The following is a 17,897-nucleotide window of genomic DNA, read 5'->3' as shown; positions in this document are numbered from 1 at the left end:
CTACGTCGGTCCGGACTCGGATGTTTGGTGTGACTATGTTTGTACTGTTTCGAAGGGGGTCTACGCGGGGACGTCCTCCTATCGCTCTCACTGGCTGTATCATCTGATGGCAAGGCAGCCATACAAGTAGAAGTCCTGGTCTGGCGGTGCGAACTGACGAGCCGATCTTCACTAGGACGCAGCTGTCTACTGCATGATGTCCTGGATTTCTCTTGCCCATATCCGGTCAGGTTACCCTTACGGCAGGTTTCTGGTTCAGCTGACAGGTCCATTCGGTCCTCTTCTGTCAACTGAAGCAAAGATCGGTTCAGGTCCGCCCTCCTAAGAGACTCTTCGCCTCGGCCGGTCCCTCGGCTCTCCCTGATGGCTGGCTCGTCGGTATCGGTCCCTCGATCTACCCTACTTGATTCAGCAACACCTCTCTTCGTTCTTGTAACTCGGCGAATGGTTCCGGTGCGTTCCGAAAGCTCCAGATGTATCTCAGGTTGGTCGGCTGCCCCATGCGGCGGTATCTTTCGGATATTCTTGCCCTTCTTGGCCGGCTGTTCTATGACAGCGTCGGCTTTCTTGTGATTGCGCGCTCCACTGATCACTGAGGCTTGTTGGGTCCGTTTGGACCGCCGTAATCTTCCTGTCGGATCGGCTGTGTCATCCTCTGAGCTGCTCGGATCAACTAGGTCGGACGGGTCAGCTTGACTTGGTACTTTAGAAAGCGGGCGGACTTTAGACGCCTTCACTCCTGATCTGGCGTTCTGGTCGTGGTCGCTTTCTTCGATAGCCTTAGCAACTTTGGATTTTGGGCGATTTCGTCCCTCCGCTGCTGTGGATTCCGATTGATGCGTTTGGGCATCACTACTGGTCTCCACAGGACGCCATAATACGGTGCAGTACGCTGGAAAGGTGCTAAGGTGTAGGGATCCTTTGATTCGTTGATCCGACTTTACTCGCTCCTCCCGCAGACGGTATCGCAGGTACTCCAGGCGGTCAACGTCAGGTAATCCAGTAATAGGGAGTCCAAGTCGCTCCATTTCCCCATGTACTTCGTCAAGCGTCATCTCCTTAATCGTCACGGCTATTTCTCGTCCAGCATGTGATTTCTTAAGGGTGTCCCACATCCTCAGGTTGTCCCATGGCTGGTCCTCGGATCCTTCAAAGGTGTCCATATCCTCGGTCCTGGAGGTTGGTACCCCTGCATTTGCGTTGGATGCCATTCTGCGCCAAACAGCTAGTGCGTTAAGCACTGTGGTTTCCTGGCTTAATACTCGGTTTAACCTAGTTATCACTGAAGGGGTTAAATCCAGTTGAGGTCTATCACTAAGTTCTACGGTCGCGAGGTCATTCGGTTCCCGAAGGTCAGGCTTATCCTTACTGGCCAGTTCGACTGGTCAAGCTTGGTCTCACTCCACGTTCGGAGTTAAGTCCAATCGGGATTTGCTACCCGGGACAGAAAGTCGCGAGGTCGTACGGACCCAGTGGTCAAACCCCTAATCAACGACCTATCCAAGGTCGGTCAATAACTGGTTTCGAGCCCTTAGCTAAACAAAAGGTCTAGCCGGATACTCTCGCAGGTCTACCACAGAAAATCTTCCCAACGCAAACGCAGGGGGTATAAGGGTCCCAAGTCAGGCCCAACAAACGCGATCTCCTTAATATTTACCCAGACAACTTGTAACTATTATCTCGGTCAGCCCACACAGATTAGTATATTATCAGTTAGCAGCATTTCAAATTCAAACATATAATCACATGTAATTCATATATAATCACATATAATCACAAGCACATCGCATATAGTCGCATGTAATCGCTAAATTCATCAGATTATTCGCTTCTGATTATCGCCTTATTCACAGTCGCAGTACGCCACTTGGTCGGATCGGGGTAGGGGGGTGTTGCCCTGGCCACTAATCGTCAACTAACTTGATGGCGTGTGCCCCACGTTGGGCGCCATTTGCGACGGATCAAGGGCGAGGATGCTATCCGAACGACTAGTCAGTGGTCGGCTCGATGGCGCTGCCCCACGTTGGGCGTCATTTGCGACGGGGGAGAGGGCGGGGAAAAATAATAGACGGGTATTCTTCCGGTCTCGCACTGTCGCCAGCGATGCGCAGTCAGCCGAGACAACGTTTGCAGCTTTATTTAGTTTTCGTTGGGCGCCAGCTACCATGCTCTCGCGTTAGGAGAGCATGGTAGCGCTGCAACGTTGGCTGGTTCTCGGCAAAGTCCTGCTGGTCGCTGTGAGGTCGGGTGGTTTCCCCGTTGCCTCCCTCCTCGTCGCCGTTGGTGTTCTTGCGCGCGTGGCCGGCTATCACCCGTGAAGAATGAAGCGGGAGCGCGAAGTCCTAGGCGACGATTCGTTCGAATCTAGATCGTATCGAGCGAAAGGGGAAAGAAGGAGGGCAACGGGTGGTTTACAAGGCCACCCACGGCTGCGGCTCGTTCGGCTAGCTAGAAGATTCGGGGCATGGCGGCTATTAACCCAGAAGCGGGTACATCAAGGGGGGCGTCGCAGGGGCGCCCCGGTTGACGGGCTAGTGGTTCAGGGGGGATAGCTCCTTCCCTGGACTGGTGGCGTAGTGGCTGCGACGGCGGCTATCGGCTAGGCGGTGATCAGGGCAGTCGCGTACGCGCTTACCAATCTCAAACCGATCGCGAAAGCTACGGGGGATGAGGCGATCAAGTGGGTATAGTCAATGACAAATCGGATATAAGAAAATTCAAATTTATTAATCAAAAGAATTTCCCAGGTCAACCCAGTGATCTATCCGTTGCTATGGTCAGCCTGGTCTAGGCTACCGGGGACGCGAGTGGCGTACTACGACGCGAGTCGATCTAGGCGGGCAGTGATTCGGTTGAACACTTCGGATTTCGGATACAATTACGCGTCGTCGGTTTGTTTACCCGCGACGCAGATTCTAGTTCGTTCAAACAAATGCGCTCAGGAATTCGGTCGGTCACACGAAGGTTAGCTACGGTTCGGTGTTGACGGTACTCTATAGTAACGAGCGCGGGCAAAATAAAGGCGACAATGTATCCGAGTTCTACCGGTCGAACGAGGGTCCAATACGACTCGTGTAACGTTTAGGTCGACTCGGAAAGGAATTCAAAGACGCACACTCTAAGGAAAATTCGTTTCTCGGATGACAACAGAACGGCGACGTACAAAACTATGTTCGAAAGGTCGGTGGCAAAAACATGCGCGGCAACGGCAACGGGTGCGCGAAGGTCATACGGCATACCCGTGCGCGGACATTCTGCGATTATGCGACAATTTCAACGCAGGGCAGTGAAACGACGTAACAAAGAAAAAAAGCTCGGAGAAAACAGCAAACATAAGTGATCTCGGGACGTAATGCGCGCGAAGGTCATGCGGCACTCCCGAAAACACGAGCGTTCAGTAAAGAAAGGTACTCACTCTTGCTAATTTTCCGGCCGATCACTATTGCGGCTACGGTCGTTAAGGCCGTTATAGCGGCCGCTACTATAATCGCCGTTATTGATGTGGCCACTGCTCCACTACTTTATTTGTTATCGCTGTTTGTTGTTATCGTTATTTGTTATCGTTATTCGTTATCGTTATTCTCCTCACTATTTCCTCTGTTATTTTCACTTTCACTATTCTCTTTCTACGCCTATTTCTTTCACTATTCTCATTCTATGCTTTTCTCTCACTATTTCTTCTGCTGTTTTCACTTTCACTATTCTCTTTCTATGCCTATTTCTTTCACTATTCTCTTTCTATGCTTTTCTCTCACTATTCCCTTTCTATGCTTTTCTCTCACTATTCCTTCTGCTGTTTTCTATCCTGCACTTTATCTATCTTCTCTCGGGTACCGCGCAACAGCGAGGCTCGGCGGACTACTTGCCGTCGAGGCTTATCGGTTACCACTGGCGCGCCGTTTTTCGGCGACGCGCCGCTTCTCCTAGCATACTTCCCCTTTGTATTTGTTGATTGGTTAGCTTGTTGCTAAGCCAGGTCTCAGCGCCGTCTATATTAATGTTTTTTACCCGCGCAATTTATTTATTGGTCCGTTCTTCGCGCCTAATTTGCCTACTGGTCGCGAAGATAGCGTCGGTTTTCTCTCATAAGTCCAACCACCCCTAAGCCGATAACGATTGGCCGGTCAGATAGCGTCGCTTGTCTATCCTCTGCTATCCACCGCTCGTTGGTCTTACCGATTCCCCTCGCTCGCTTCCGATCGATCTAGCATCGGCGGTCTCGCTCGCTCTCACGCGCTCGGTCGCTCCTACTTCTAGTCTAGCTAGGCCTGCCTTAACTAACGGGGGCTTGCGATCAGCTGATCGCGGCTGGAAACTTTAGGGGCTTCTAGCTCCCCCGGGGGGGGGGGGGTCGGATCGGGTCGTGAGTGCGCGAGGGGTTGTACGCGAGCGTAAGGGTCGTGCGAATCGGTCAGGGAGGTTTCTAGAGGTCATAGTTCGCGAGATCCGGGAGTGCGTGGGCGGGTGTATGCGGTCGTGGCTGTTCTGCCGCAGTGCCGGAAATATTTTGTGTGATGACGCATCATCACAAACGTCTTCTTCATTGCCATTAACAATCTTGTGTAATCGAACTTGCAGTTGTGCGCTGCTAAAACGCATTTCGTTTTGAATAAATATAAAAATCATAGAAAGCAACCATTGCATCTAATAAAGATAATGTTTCAAGAATACGTCCGTGATGCATTAATTGTCCATTCGCCCAAGTTAAACCTGTTATTGCACTTGCTTCATCATTTATTTTTGTGCTTGGTTTGATGTATACTGAAAATGTGTAATTTTCAAATTTAGCAGCTATTTGCAATATATCTGACGTTTTATTCAAACCTCCAGTCTCCAAGTCAAAATAAACAATCACAGGTTGTGAACTTTCATCGAAATTCGCAATAGGTAGTGACCGTTCTAAATGCAGAAAATTCATATCTGTTTGGTAAGTAGCACCTTCCGAAAATTCTTTTTTATTTCTCAGCTCTGTTTTTCGTTTTTTTAAAAATAACCTACGTTTTTTAAAATTACGAGTTAACGATTTTTCATATCTTTTTTTGGCATTCACATCACTAGTACGGGTAAACTTTTGCGTGTATTTTCCTGGAGAAAGTGATAACTTTTTATATACATCAAGAATATATTCTTCTCCGCAATTTTTTTTAACAACTGCACAGGCTGTTCTAAAATCTCCAGCAGAACAGGTCCCGTACAGTCTACTTTTTGGAGCTTTGCTGGCAATCATTCCATTCAAATTCTCGTTGGGATTACTCGATGTTCCTGCTGCAAATGAACTTGCTTTATTTGCCAACGTATCGAAAATAGATGTTAAATCATTGAATAAATTGAGATCTGTAAAACCATCCTTGATAACTAAATGTCTATATGTATCTGGTTCCTTCAGATAACCACACCAAGATCCGCATTTTTGATGGTTGTTGAAACAATGATTTGGTATATTGTTGATAGCAGCCGACATACTTATTACATTACCAGCATTTTGAGCAACACAATAATTAAAACATTTCTGTAAATATTTTATTGCAATAGCAGTAAGTTCCTTGTGTTTTTTATTAATTTTGTACAATTCGTTTACAAGTCCCTTACTGGTATGATTTTTATCAGATTGTTTAACAACCTCAAAGGAACAACGCACAGCACTGATAGAGCTACTATCGTTGTCTGCAATTAGTATTCCTACTTGTATTTTTAATGTTTTAAAAATATCATTGTATTCCGTCAGTTGGACTGCAGCGTAAGGCTCCATAGCCTTAGCAGATCCCTCGAAGTTTAACCGGCAATCGTGATCATTACGATCATGCCCCTTATCACACATTTTACATTTCCTGTTTAGTGAAATGTATGACAAAACTTTTTTCGAAAAATAGCCTACTAATGCTCCTGTACCAGTAAGACTATCATATGTCCTACCGGTACCCCTTGTCGTCCAACCCATATCATATGATGCTGCTATGCGTACAGTGCTGTTCTCTGGAATGTGTTCATACTCACATAACTCGTTTTCATCCGGAAAAATAAAGTTCTTATTTAGATGAGGTGGTCTGGAATGAAAAGAGGATAAAAAAAGAATGCACAGTGTTCATTGATTTTGTTTATTTTCTTTCTAAAAATCATAATTCATCATATTATTGCAAATATTACAATTGATCATTAATTTATAAAATTATTGAGTATAAATTAAAATGTATACAATGTACAATTTTCTATTCATTATTAAAGAGGACCTCTATGCTGAATTTCAATAATAATAAAATGAACAACATTTGTAGAAATAGTTAATCATAACGATTAAGAAAAAAATTCAGTAAAATAAAAAATATATATATAAAAAATAGTTTGACATAACATATATAATACAATATCTTTGAACACACTTTTCAATGAGTTGTAAACTTCTTCATTGTATGGTGTCGAATGAAAAAAATCTGATTTTTGATGTAAATATCAAATTGATTCGAGTACTATTTACAAAAATAAAAGGCTATACATAGATATCCTCTTCCCAATTCAAAATTGATAAACTAAAAAATTTCATAACACTGCTTACAATAACACATTCATTTTTTCCTGATGTAGTATTGTTTGTTGTCTTTCTTCGAGAGCTGCTTCTTCACAACTTGTATGCGCTGCAGTCTCTATTGCTACGCCAACTTCTCTCTCGTGTACTTTAAAAGTATTCCAATTCATCGGAGGAATGTTCATACCACTCAGAATTTTATTTAAATGAGTATTGCCATTACCTGCATTGAGAACACCTAAAAAGAATATAAATAATCAATAAAATACTATTTGTAAAAATCTTAATACAAATCTTAATGCTTGTTGACATAAATCTATTTACCTGCTACAATTTTTGTGTTTACATCATAATGCTTGTTTTTTTTGAAAGGATGTTCTTTATCAGTAGATACGAGGGAGAGTTTTTTACAATTACAACATTTCACATAGAAATTTGACGCTAAACCATATCTAATTTCTTTCTCAGCATCTTGCAAAGATAAAATAGAGTTGCAGTTTTGACAAAATAGTTGATCAGCCAGAGTTTGTAAATGTACAATTCGACGTCCTTCAATTTGTTTGCCTTCAGTAATCTTTGTATACTCTTCGAGATCGGTTTTGAGGTTATGCATCCCTTTTTTCGAACCATAGATGTTCCTAATGTTCGCTGCTAACTTTTTGCTCTGCATTCTCTTCTTCCATACTTTCTCTGTCACTCTTCTTCCTTTCCAATAAAATCTTTTTCCTTTGGCGTTAACACTGCACTCTTCGTATGGCATTTTTGGCACTCCAAGACATCAAATAACGCGAGTCGCGCGAATAAATAAACGCGCTCAAGCAGAAGTCTAAGATGCGACGTTGACAGATTTACAAAATACGCTAGTCAAATTCACAACTATTTGGCTTTGACTCTCGTAGTGCGATAGAACTACCTTAAGTAGAAGACCTTCTTTCGATTGAGTTGTAATATTTGATGATGAATCGTTAAACATAGGAACAGGAAGACTAAATGTTTTGTGTACTGTTTTTCCTTTAGGAAGTAATACTGCCGCAATACCAGTGAAAGCCATTGAAGATACTTTAATATTTTTTGAGCACAATAAGTTGTAAATAGTTGTATAAATAAACGTTTTTCCAGACCCCCCTGGTCCATTAATATATAAACAATTATTTTCGTGATTATCAGTATTAATAACTTTATCCAAAATAACATCAACAATTTCTTTTTGTTGCTCATTTAATAGCTTATATTGTTTTTCGCCAATTTCTGCAAATTCTGTTTGTAATAATTCATTATCATTTTCTGATAATTTATGAGTAATTACTGTCTGATCCATGGACGGAAAATCAGATAAACTTTTACCTTCATAATTTAATAAATTATTTATCTCAGCATATGCCATTTGATAGCTTATAGCAGTAGTATGTGTCCGTGAAAAATCTTCAGATAATGCATCTTTGAATTTATTCCATAATTCTTCCGGATGTATTGGCTGACAGTGTATTAGGATTCGTGTAAATAATTGTCGAAGTCGGCGTGGCATCATCCATATTGTTGCTTCTTCCATTGCTTTGGCCCATTCTTGATCGTCTTCTATAAGTCCGAGTTCTAAGCAAGCTGCTATAAACGTAGGTTGTAGTATGCCATTAACAGTTTTTAACGCATCAAAGCTTGTAGCTCCTCTTACATGCAATAATAACAATCGTAAGTGGAATAATTCTACTTGTGTAGGACTGACAGAAAACATTCGACCAATACAGTTAAAATGTTTTTTACGTGTTGTCCATTCCGATACCATAATTCCGTTGATTTTTTGTTTTTTATAAGCAAAAAACGATGGAATATCGTTGTATAAATATTTACGTGCATTTTCATTTTCAATGTTTAATTTAAAATAATCAAGTAATTTACTACTTGCTTGATTCAAATTTTGTACAATATCATTTGTATCACTGGAAATTATTACGCACTGTCGATTTGGTAAATGAACTGGTAATCGTTCTATAGAGTGACTTTTGTCTTGTAATGGTTTGCTGAAAATTCGATAACATGCTTCAACCGGACCGACATATCGAGTTTCTATAAAATCAGTTATCTCATCATGATTGATATAAGTTTTAGATGCATTCTCATGGTTGCCAATAGTTACAGTTGCTGCATCAAGTCCTTTATAAATATATTTATACAAATATTTAACAGCTCGTACACTTGAAACAATTTCTACATTTATATGACAGTTAAATATTTTCAACAATTGTCGACTGTGTGGTACAATCCATCGATTATCAATGACATGACCATTAGATAATTCATGAGTAACGCCATTATCTTTTCTTTGATAATGAGGATAGCCGTTTTCGTCCATAGTTGTATCGTTGTGAAAATTTTTCGGGAATTTTTTTGAACATTTATTGTTTACCATACACCAGTCACCACAAGGACCATGAGTCATGTTTTTTACAACGATGTCATATAAAATAGGATCCAGTTCTTTATCAGGAAGTTCAGCTGATATAAATTTGTTAACAATTTCAGGTGTAATTATTTTATAAGCATGCTTTAAAGTTACTAATAAGTGCATATGTGGTAGACCACGCTTTTGAAATTCAATAACATAAACATAAGACGCACTTTCTCCAAAGAAATTGCTTTTTGCGACTATATCAAGTAAACGATTTTTTTTCAAATGAAATACACGAGCTACAATGTCGGGTCTATCACATGCTTGTTGACCTGATAAAAGATTTTCTTGAATCTCCTTCCACTTAGGATTGCAAGTCATTGTAAGAAAAATGTCTGGTTTACCAGTTTTTCTGACTAAAGCCATTGCATCGCAGAATTTTGCAAATAATCATGTAATCCTTGATACGTATCTGCTTTAATTTCTCTTTGATGATCTTTGCACCATTGGATTCTGTCTTTTTTGATTTTAACATAAGAATCTACTACCCACTGTTGAAATAATCGACGACCTAACAAAATAGCGTTAAATACATTTCGTCTTACAGCAATTTTGAACTTAGTATAGGCCAATCGTGTTACTCTACGACTTGGATCATCATTATTCATTTTAATACGTTCTAAATTTCGATGCCACCCTCGCGATCCATAAGGATAAAATAATGGATAAATCCAAGGTTCTACGTTTGGATCCATACTACTAACGCATTGCAATTCTTTTGTGTGTTTATTTCGAATAGTTACGTAAGACTCTGGGATTTCACCGTCAGCTGTTGTTGAAAAAATAGCAGCAACTTCATTTATCCGCTGTGAATTAAATCTTCTCCTATCAAAACCTGGTTTCAAAGAAAATAATAATTGTAATTCAGGTTCATTCTCCCCATTCATCTGTAACCGGTGATCATTTATTTCTTGTTTCATCATTGCGTAAGATTTCGCAAAAATATTATTTTTTCTTATTATTTCATCTAACATTGCAAGTGTTGTTTGATTAAGTTGAGGATTTTGAGTTCTTCTAACATCAAGAGCTTGTTCTTGGTCAAGAAAAAAGAGTTGTCCATACGTAGGACTTTCATTGTCAGAAGGATACAAAGCAGTATTAATTTGATAATATATTTGTCCATGAATTTTAAAACAATATGGTCCAGGACGACGTGATTGAAAATTAACTAAGTTAGCATTAAAAGAAGCGAAGTAAAGCGAATTATTATAATAGCGAATATTTTCAAAGAAGTTACTTGATTGGGAATGAGTTCCATCAAATAATGTTTCAAGTTCTCGTGGAAAATCTGGCGTGCTCTCTAAAGTCACGGCCCCATGAGAGCAACAATCATTGAAAGATAAACCTTTATTTGCTACTTTTTTAGAAATAAAATGTTCAGCTTTGCAATTTGAATATAAAGTATCCATTTTTCCTAAGTAATCTTCTACTACAGAATTTTGTTGTTCATTATTTGTTGAATTATTATCACGTACAGAATTTACTTGTTCATTGTTTGATTTATCACGTGCAGCTTGACGTCTAATTCTTTGATTTTCCGAAATTCTCAAACGTTTTTGCACTTGATAAGATTGCTCATCTTCTGGAGTATGCATTATTTTTCTTCTACCCATTTTTCAAATGAAATAAAAACAAAATTTCTTTGATTACATAAAACAAATACTATGAATATTTGATTGTTTAATAATTATTTTATACTATAAATAATTATATTATAAATAACAACATAAAATGTTCGATTTGGAATAAGTAAATGCCTAGTTTATTTTATTATAAGCAAAAGTTCGTTTGTTGGTTAATTAGTTAAATATCAGTAAAGTTCATTTGATTTTTTGTCAGTACAGTAAAAAATGCTTGGTTTATTAGTAAAGGCTTGGATTATTTCAAAGTTCAGTATTTAGTTAGATAGATATGTTGAAGTTGTGATTAGATTTTAGTTAGGTTACGATTCTGGTCAATTTTGATCGAATTTCGTTGTAAATTCTATTTTCGTTTATAGTTAAATTTTCATGTTATAATTTATATTTTCTTTAATTTTTCTGGAACATGCTTTTTCTTTTGTAAAAAATCCAACTTCTCTAAAATAATGCTTGCAGTAAATAAAAAGTAAAGAAATAATAGTTAAGACAGTAACTATTTTAAGTTCATTTATTATTTCACTTTGCAATAACAAATAACATTAATTGATATAAAAATAGATATAATTATGTAGGAAGTCAACAGCGATGGTAGTACAGGTACCTGAAAATAAAAAAAAATATTATATGTATTACATATATTACATATTTGAGGTGGCTTGGGCGGTTGATGCCTTACATAGCGCGGGGTGCCATAGGGACACTCATGAAATAAACGTTTATCGAAAATTATTTTATAACGTTATTATCAATTTTGTGACATTTCCCATAAAGATACGTGTTAAATTTGCGATTTTTTGAAAGTGATTTGTTCCTAAACGAACTTGTCAACCATAGTATTTCTTAATTGCAAAATAAATCTACTTTATGTACATAATATCTAAATTTCAGAGTATTTTATCGTTCCAGTAAAATTCGCTCAAGCCCCTTACAGAAAATATCAAAGATTTGTTGTATACTATTATAAACAGATCTTTTAAAGCATTATTGACTACTCTAATATCAAAATTTGTTTAAATTTTCTACTGATAAAAATTCTTTATATTTGGTTATAGTCAAGTTGTATAATATTGTTGCATATCAAATGCAATAGTAATATAACATAAAACAACTGTGTCAAAAATCACAATTATAAAAACGTATGAGCTGACATCAATCAGTATTTGAGCTATAGTTGCAATTTAATAGCATTTAACCCATACTATTGATTATTAATGAGTCATTAATGTGTTTACTTTCCAAGCATGCACTTGGAAAAACGTTTCACATTATCATTACATTTATTATAAACAGTTCTCTTTATCAAATAAGAAAGTAAATGTGAAATATACCTTTGAGGAAGTAAGATTTCATAAAGCGCTTGTGCAATAAACTGCTCAACCAGATGCGAATGCTGATTGTTGTTCACTATATTTACATCTAGCCATTAAAAATCTAAATCCAGTTTTAGTTCTGCAAAAAAATTACCATTCAGTAATAATTATTCTTGAGATTAATGCATGTCTCTTTACCAAATAATATTTGTATGTTACATATAATCACAATCATGAAAACAGAAGATGAGCTTATATCAATCAGGGTTTGAAATAGTTGCAATTTGATGGCATTGTATCCATACAATTAACGATTAATTATCTTTTAACATCATAGTAAGATATGGAATTATGTAAATGAATATACGTTGTTATCTACGGTATAAACATAAATGTAATACTGAACGTATTTCATTTCTATCAAATAAGGTTATAATTTTGTTTTAGTACTAATATTAATTTTCTTATACAATATACTTACAGTTTTCAGTTCTATAATATATCATTAATTAAATCCAAAGCAATGATATATTTCTTGAGAATGAAGATAGTGTAGATTAATAATATCGAAATCACAATATTAAAACACGAAACTCACTTTTCAACTAAAAAAACTTAGTGGTCAATTGACATGAAAAAATGTAGTCAATCGCTATGAGATTTTGCGCATGCGTTCTGTGATTGACATGTATTGACATATTATATTAATGAAATAATGAATATTAATGAAATAAAAGATTTATAGATAGAGATGATTAATGTTCTATCTAATAATATCTTATTAATTTTCTACCGTATTTACATTGATACAAACTTTTCTCGCGTATCAATCATATGTCCATTTGTCTTATATGTAAGGAACATTATTATGTTACAATTAAAATTATAAAACAGTGTTATTTGCGTAAATTTAATTTATTAATTTATTGAAATCATGGTAAAGGGTTCATTTTTTATTTAAAAAAATACAAAATTGACATACACAAGTTGGTTTAATTTAAAATATCAACTAAAGAAATATTCATTAATTATAGTCACGTAAAACTATCAATACTTATCTAAATTTTATGTTATCAATTAGTAACTACACTAATCAGTCAATTCAAATTATTAATGGTAATATTTCTTGTAATTGATATTTACAAATTGTACATAATTTTTGATATTATTATACAGCTCAATAAATAATTTATTTTATCAGCTATATATAAATATTATAAATATTATTTTCTTATTGTTAAATATTCAATAATCAACGATTATAAATACCAAAATACACGAACGTGTTTATTACTTGCAATAATCAAAGATCATGCCAAACTACAATAAATACTTAATTTAAAATCACATTGTAAAATACTTCATTTAAAATCACAAAGTAAATCATGAAATGTTTCAAGTTAAAAAAATGAAAATTACATAATAAAATACGTAAGATAAAAGAACATATTTTTTGAATGAACTTTGAATTTTTTTTATTACACTGAAAAAAACATAGTTTTTTTAATGAACTCTGAATTTTTTTTTTATTAAACTACAAAAACTAAACAAACTTTTTTAAATCTTAAGACAACTTTACTTTACTTTACTTTTATTATGCCAGAGTTTTTCTTTTGGGAAATTTGATGCCTTTCATTAACTCTGTATGAGACATCGCAGCAGATTTGTCATCCAGAACGATAGATGAGATTTCTTTACATTGAATTGTCGCCAACCCATCTAAAACATTTAAAAATACACACTTTACTATTACAAAAATTATAATTTATAATTGAATATTTACATATATATTTTACATGCCTGTATTAGTGAATACTCCAGTAACCGTTATTCTTGCTCCTAGTTTATAATCTAATGGGGTATAATTTGTTATGTCGATATTGATTTTTAAGTTGCCATTTGTAATTGCCGCACTCCCATAGCTCATATTACCAAACCGACTTTCAATTACTCGGAAAGTTTGTTTCAAATAGCCAGCTATAGCTGGAAAAAAATATAAATTCAAATTTAAGTATTATCCCCTTAAGTAAAACTTACTTATCATTTGACCGTGGTAATTACTAATGTCATCGAAATCAACAATTATAGCTTTATCTGTACTGATTACATCTTGAAAATTATGGTAACCTATATAATCTACTGTAGTGCTGTCCATAATTGTGATTTCAAAGGCGACAAATCCCTCCTCTTTTTTCACGTAGACTTGGCAATTTTTGGACATGCCTCCAGTAATGTGTAGAATCTGCACAAGAATTACATATATAATTAAATTATATCAGTGATAATACGGTTACAAACATTATTTATCTTCTTTAATTAAATTAATAAAACACTTACCCGATTGATTTTGATTTCAGCTTCATATTTTGCAACTACATTCCACACAACACAGGATACTTTTTTAGTACCATTGCTGAGCACAAACTTGAATAATTTAAATTCTAATTTGCGTCCCACGTCTCTAGGAGCAAAAATTTGATCAACGTAGCCAATTAGTTCACTGCAAAACACAAAATAATAATTATTTATATATTGATAATATAAATATTTGTTATGAAAAAAAATCTATACATACACTGTTTTATCTTTGTCGATGAAGTTTGTAAAAACTTCATCAGGAGAATATTCAACTTTTTCCAAATCCATCATTTTTTTTGTATAAAAGTAGATGTTGGTAAGAGAGATGTTTTGCATCAGAATCTATAATAGATTTAATTAAATGAGTATAATTTGATCAACTAAGTATCACAAAAAATATGCTCATCTTCAAAGTTATACATGTGTTCACAACCTTCAAAGTATACTAAACTAAATAATATTTTTTGTACTACTTTTGTCTATTATTAAAAAAATATTTTTTTATACGGAAATTATAGTTTTAATTTTAATTGTAAAAACGTGAAATTATGATACTGAAATAATCTTGATTTTAACACGTAGTAATAATACTGACATAACCTTGACTTTAACACGTGACATTTTTTTATAAAAAAGGATTAACACATTTCATTATTAACTTAAAAAATACATATTATTATGAAATAATTATAAATATTTGGTTGATTTCCGATGTTTAGAATATATTATTTAACAATAACTCTCACGGATTGAAATGGATATTATTTATTACTTACGAAAAAGTAGCTCCAGCTCTTCTAGGCTTAAGGACTCGCTTGCAGGGCACTACATAACCTTTTGACACTTATGACACTTATGAACGATAAACCGCATACAAACACCGCACTATCGCAATTTTCTAATCTCCTGACATCTATCGAATGAAAACTATGTAATGTATACATACAAATTAATTTACTGAAATTTACGACTTTAATATTTCAAATTATTGTAACGGGGGGATACACCTGCAAAAATGGGAAATTTATTTAAGAGCAAACTCCCACGATGCAGAGCAAACCGCCGCTCCGTTAACACGTATGTTAATACGTGTATTCGCCTTAACGTCAGCCGACTTAACTTGGTTGTCTTCGATCAAGCAGAGTTGAACTCACCTTAAGTCACGTGCCTTGTGACACACGATGAGTTTCAAGTGTAATCGACTTTGCTCCTAATACACTTAATCCCCTAGCTATGATCGGATTAAAACTTAAACCTATTTCAATTGTTTAATCTACCAGGAGAAATCATATGACGAAATCGGCGAATAATTTTAGTAGATTTTATTAATAAAAATTATTACAGTCTTTGTCGGGCCGAAAGACTGACGCACGCGAATAGGATTTACAATTAAATAATTTTCCGTGGGAAAGAGAGAGAGAGAGAGAGAGAGAAGATACGAAATTTGGCGCGCTCTAACGCTCGGCGCGAATACAAAGTTATTAACGCTAACGCGGCTAAACAAAATAATAACTATATTTTGACACGCGATAATAATGGGAGGTGCACCTACCCTGTGGTGCAATTACGGTGATCAGCCGTAATTGTTGATGCCAATAAAATGTATCAACTGCCTCCGGAACTGTTATCTCAGCTGCGCTGTCTCGTGCCGCCTATCAGCTGCAAATGCTGCAAATGCTGCTCCCGTGATGCTGTAATCTGCCGATCACGTTGTTGCACTCGCGCGTGTAATTACTCCTGGTAAAACTATCACTCGGCGAGAAAACAGTGCAAACCAAATTCGGCGGTATCCACACGTATCAACAGCTGAGACGTAACTGCTAATTTTAAAGATCGCGCGCCCCCTCTCTCTCTCTCAATTCTTAGAACTAACGCGCGAAATTCAGAATCGCGAACGGTTCGATTAATTGAATCGACTACCGTTGCAGCCCCCTCCAAGTCCTGACTACCCGGGCAGGACGAATACCCGCGATTCGCTGCCATCAGGAACCTGAAAGTAATAAAGAAGGAAAGGAAACAAAATAACACTTCCTTCTTTATTTCGGCTAATTTATTTGCCCTCCAGGGCCTACATCATTGTTTGGCTACACCTGGCGCGCGATGTTTCGGGTAGCGCCAGTGTGTAGCCTTCTTCGGGCACCGCTGGGAGTTGGTCACCCCAGGCTCTCCACAGATGTAGCAGCCCCTCAGCTGCGACCGAGATTGAGCAGCCTCCCGTCCTCGTGATGGCTGCTCAGCAGCCAGAGGGGACTGCTGGGCACTGACTCCCTGTGAGGCGACGATAGTCACGCCTCCCACCGTGGCGGTCGCACGTCCATCCTGCGATCTAACCACGATGGTGGTATCAGGAGCCATGCGCCCGTCCACATGGACCGTGAGCGTTGGTCCAGCGTCAGTAGCTCCCGGGGCTCTCTTCTCTTGAGCCGGCGCCGGGAGCGCTGCGGAGGACTCTTGTCCGTTATCCACCCGCAGCAGGGCCTCTCCATAGGCCCTCTGACGCTGAGCCATCCCTGCCCACTCCCCGAGCAGCTCTTCTGCGCCCTGGCGGCTCAAAAAGCGTCTCAGGTGCTCCTGCACCTGAGACTGGAGTCCTTGAGCGAACCGCCAGGCACTCCCCACCTCGTTGATCCCCAGACGCACGTGTCTGAAGTCGAGGAGGAGAGTAGGCTGCTCAGGGATCCGGGGATGATTGCAGACCCAGTGCGAGGCCCCACAGGTTTCCCTGGGTCCTGGGCATTGGCTCGCACTGTCCGACGTAAGGGTTACGCCGGACTTGAGGGTCTGCACCCCCTGGTCCACTGTAGACTTGGGACGTTCGACACTGTCCTGGTCCTCGGTCTGTGTCGAAGCGTCCCGAGAAGCCTTCTTCGGGGCGACCCACGACGAATCCCGGAGAACCTCTGCCACCGAGGCATTGCGCCGCTCCCTTCGGGTGGTCCCTTCCAACTGGACCCTGGCGAAGCTCCGCAGATCTTCAATTAGCTGCGTCGCATCAGAGCCCAGTTGCAGATCCAACAACATCTGCGTGACCACCTTGAAGGTCTCCTCTTCGATGACGATTCTCCGGTCCATCTGAAACATCCAAAAAACAACAAATTTCGGATGAATCTCCCTGCGCGAAGAAACAATCCTAATAATAGCCGCATCCCACCGAGTTATACGCTCCCTCGCGATTCTTTGTGGGAACGTCCTGGCCCTCGTCGGTTACCGCTCGGTTTTATCGGCCCAACCGTCCTTTGTACGACGGGCACGGTCCTTCGAGGCCTACCTCTCCCTCTAGTCACCTTCACGGGAGAGTTGTTGCCCCTCGCTGGACCGGTGACCGCCTCTGGAACCTTTCGAGGTCGACCTCGACCTCTCTTAGTTGGGGCAGATACCGGTAACTCCGACGTCTCGGTGGGAACTTTATCTACGACCGTGGGGGCTGCTAACTGGACCCGCTCGCTATCTGCTAAATCCCCTCCCGGGTTTTCGCGCGCATTCGCGGAGTCGTTCGCATCCTCCGACGGCAGTTCTTCTGGCGGCTCGCGAGGTTCGATGACCTCCTCGCTTTCCTCATCCTCACCCGGACCGTAATATGGTTTAAGGTCTTTGGCATGGAAGAGCTCAGACAAGATCTCCAGCTG

General features: G+C 38.6%; 3 protein-coding genes and 1 long non-coding RNA gene across 4 annotated transcripts; all 4 read right to left on the bottom strand.

Moving 5' to 3' along the window:
* Positions 1-7,346: 7,346 nt before the first annotated feature.
* Positions 7,347-9,284, bottom strand: LOC131674888 (uncharacterized). The gene has a single exon (XM_058953702.1). It carries the CDS (start codon positions 9,282-9,284, stop codon positions 7,347-7,349), a length of 1,938 nt encoding a protein of 645 aa, XP_058809685.1.
* Positions 9,285-9,319: 35 nt separating this feature from the next.
* Positions 9,320-10,576, bottom strand: LOC131674878 (uncharacterized). The gene has a single exon (XM_058953691.1). The coding sequence runs from the start codon at positions 10,574-10,576 to the stop codon at positions 9,320-9,322; it is 1,257 nt and encodes a 418-aa protein (XP_058809674.1).
* A 521-nt stretch (positions 10,577-11,097) lies between these two features.
* On the bottom strand, positions 11,098-12,560 carry LOC131674470 (uncharacterized). The gene is made up of 3 exons (XR_009302833.1): positions 12,395-12,560; positions 11,932-12,052; positions 11,098-11,204 (listed from the first exon to the last, which is right to left on the bottom strand). It is a non-coding gene; the product is annotated as an uncharacterized LOC131674470 (long non-coding RNA).
* An 871-nt stretch (positions 12,561-13,431) lies between these two features.
* Positions 13,432-15,086, bottom strand: LOC131674463 (uncharacterized). The gene is made up of 6 exons (XM_058953163.1): positions 15,048-15,086; positions 14,489-14,613; positions 14,251-14,413; positions 13,951-14,155; positions 13,714-13,896; positions 13,432-13,632 (listed from the first exon to the last, which is right to left on the bottom strand). The coding sequence occupies exons 2-6, from the start codon at positions 14,605-14,607 to the stop codon at positions 13,508-13,510; spliced, it is 795 nt and encodes a 264-aa protein (XP_058809146.1). The 5' UTR covers positions 14,608-14,613; positions 15,048-15,086; the 3' UTR covers positions 13,432-13,507.
* Positions 15,087-17,897: the final 2,811 nt, after the last annotated feature.

The sequence above is a fragment of the Phymastichus coffea genome, unplaced genomic scaffold (assembly GCF_024137745.1).
Source record: "Phymastichus coffea isolate CEN01 unplaced genomic scaffold, Cenicafe_Pcof_1.1 PCOF00014, whole genome shotgun sequence".
In the NCBI taxonomy this organism is placed as follows: Eukaryota; Metazoa; Arthropoda; class Insecta; order Hymenoptera; family Eulophidae; genus Phymastichus; species Phymastichus coffea.
The sequence above is the reverse complement of the archived record's forward strand: the minus strand, read 5'-3'. Positions and strand labels throughout refer to the sequence as shown.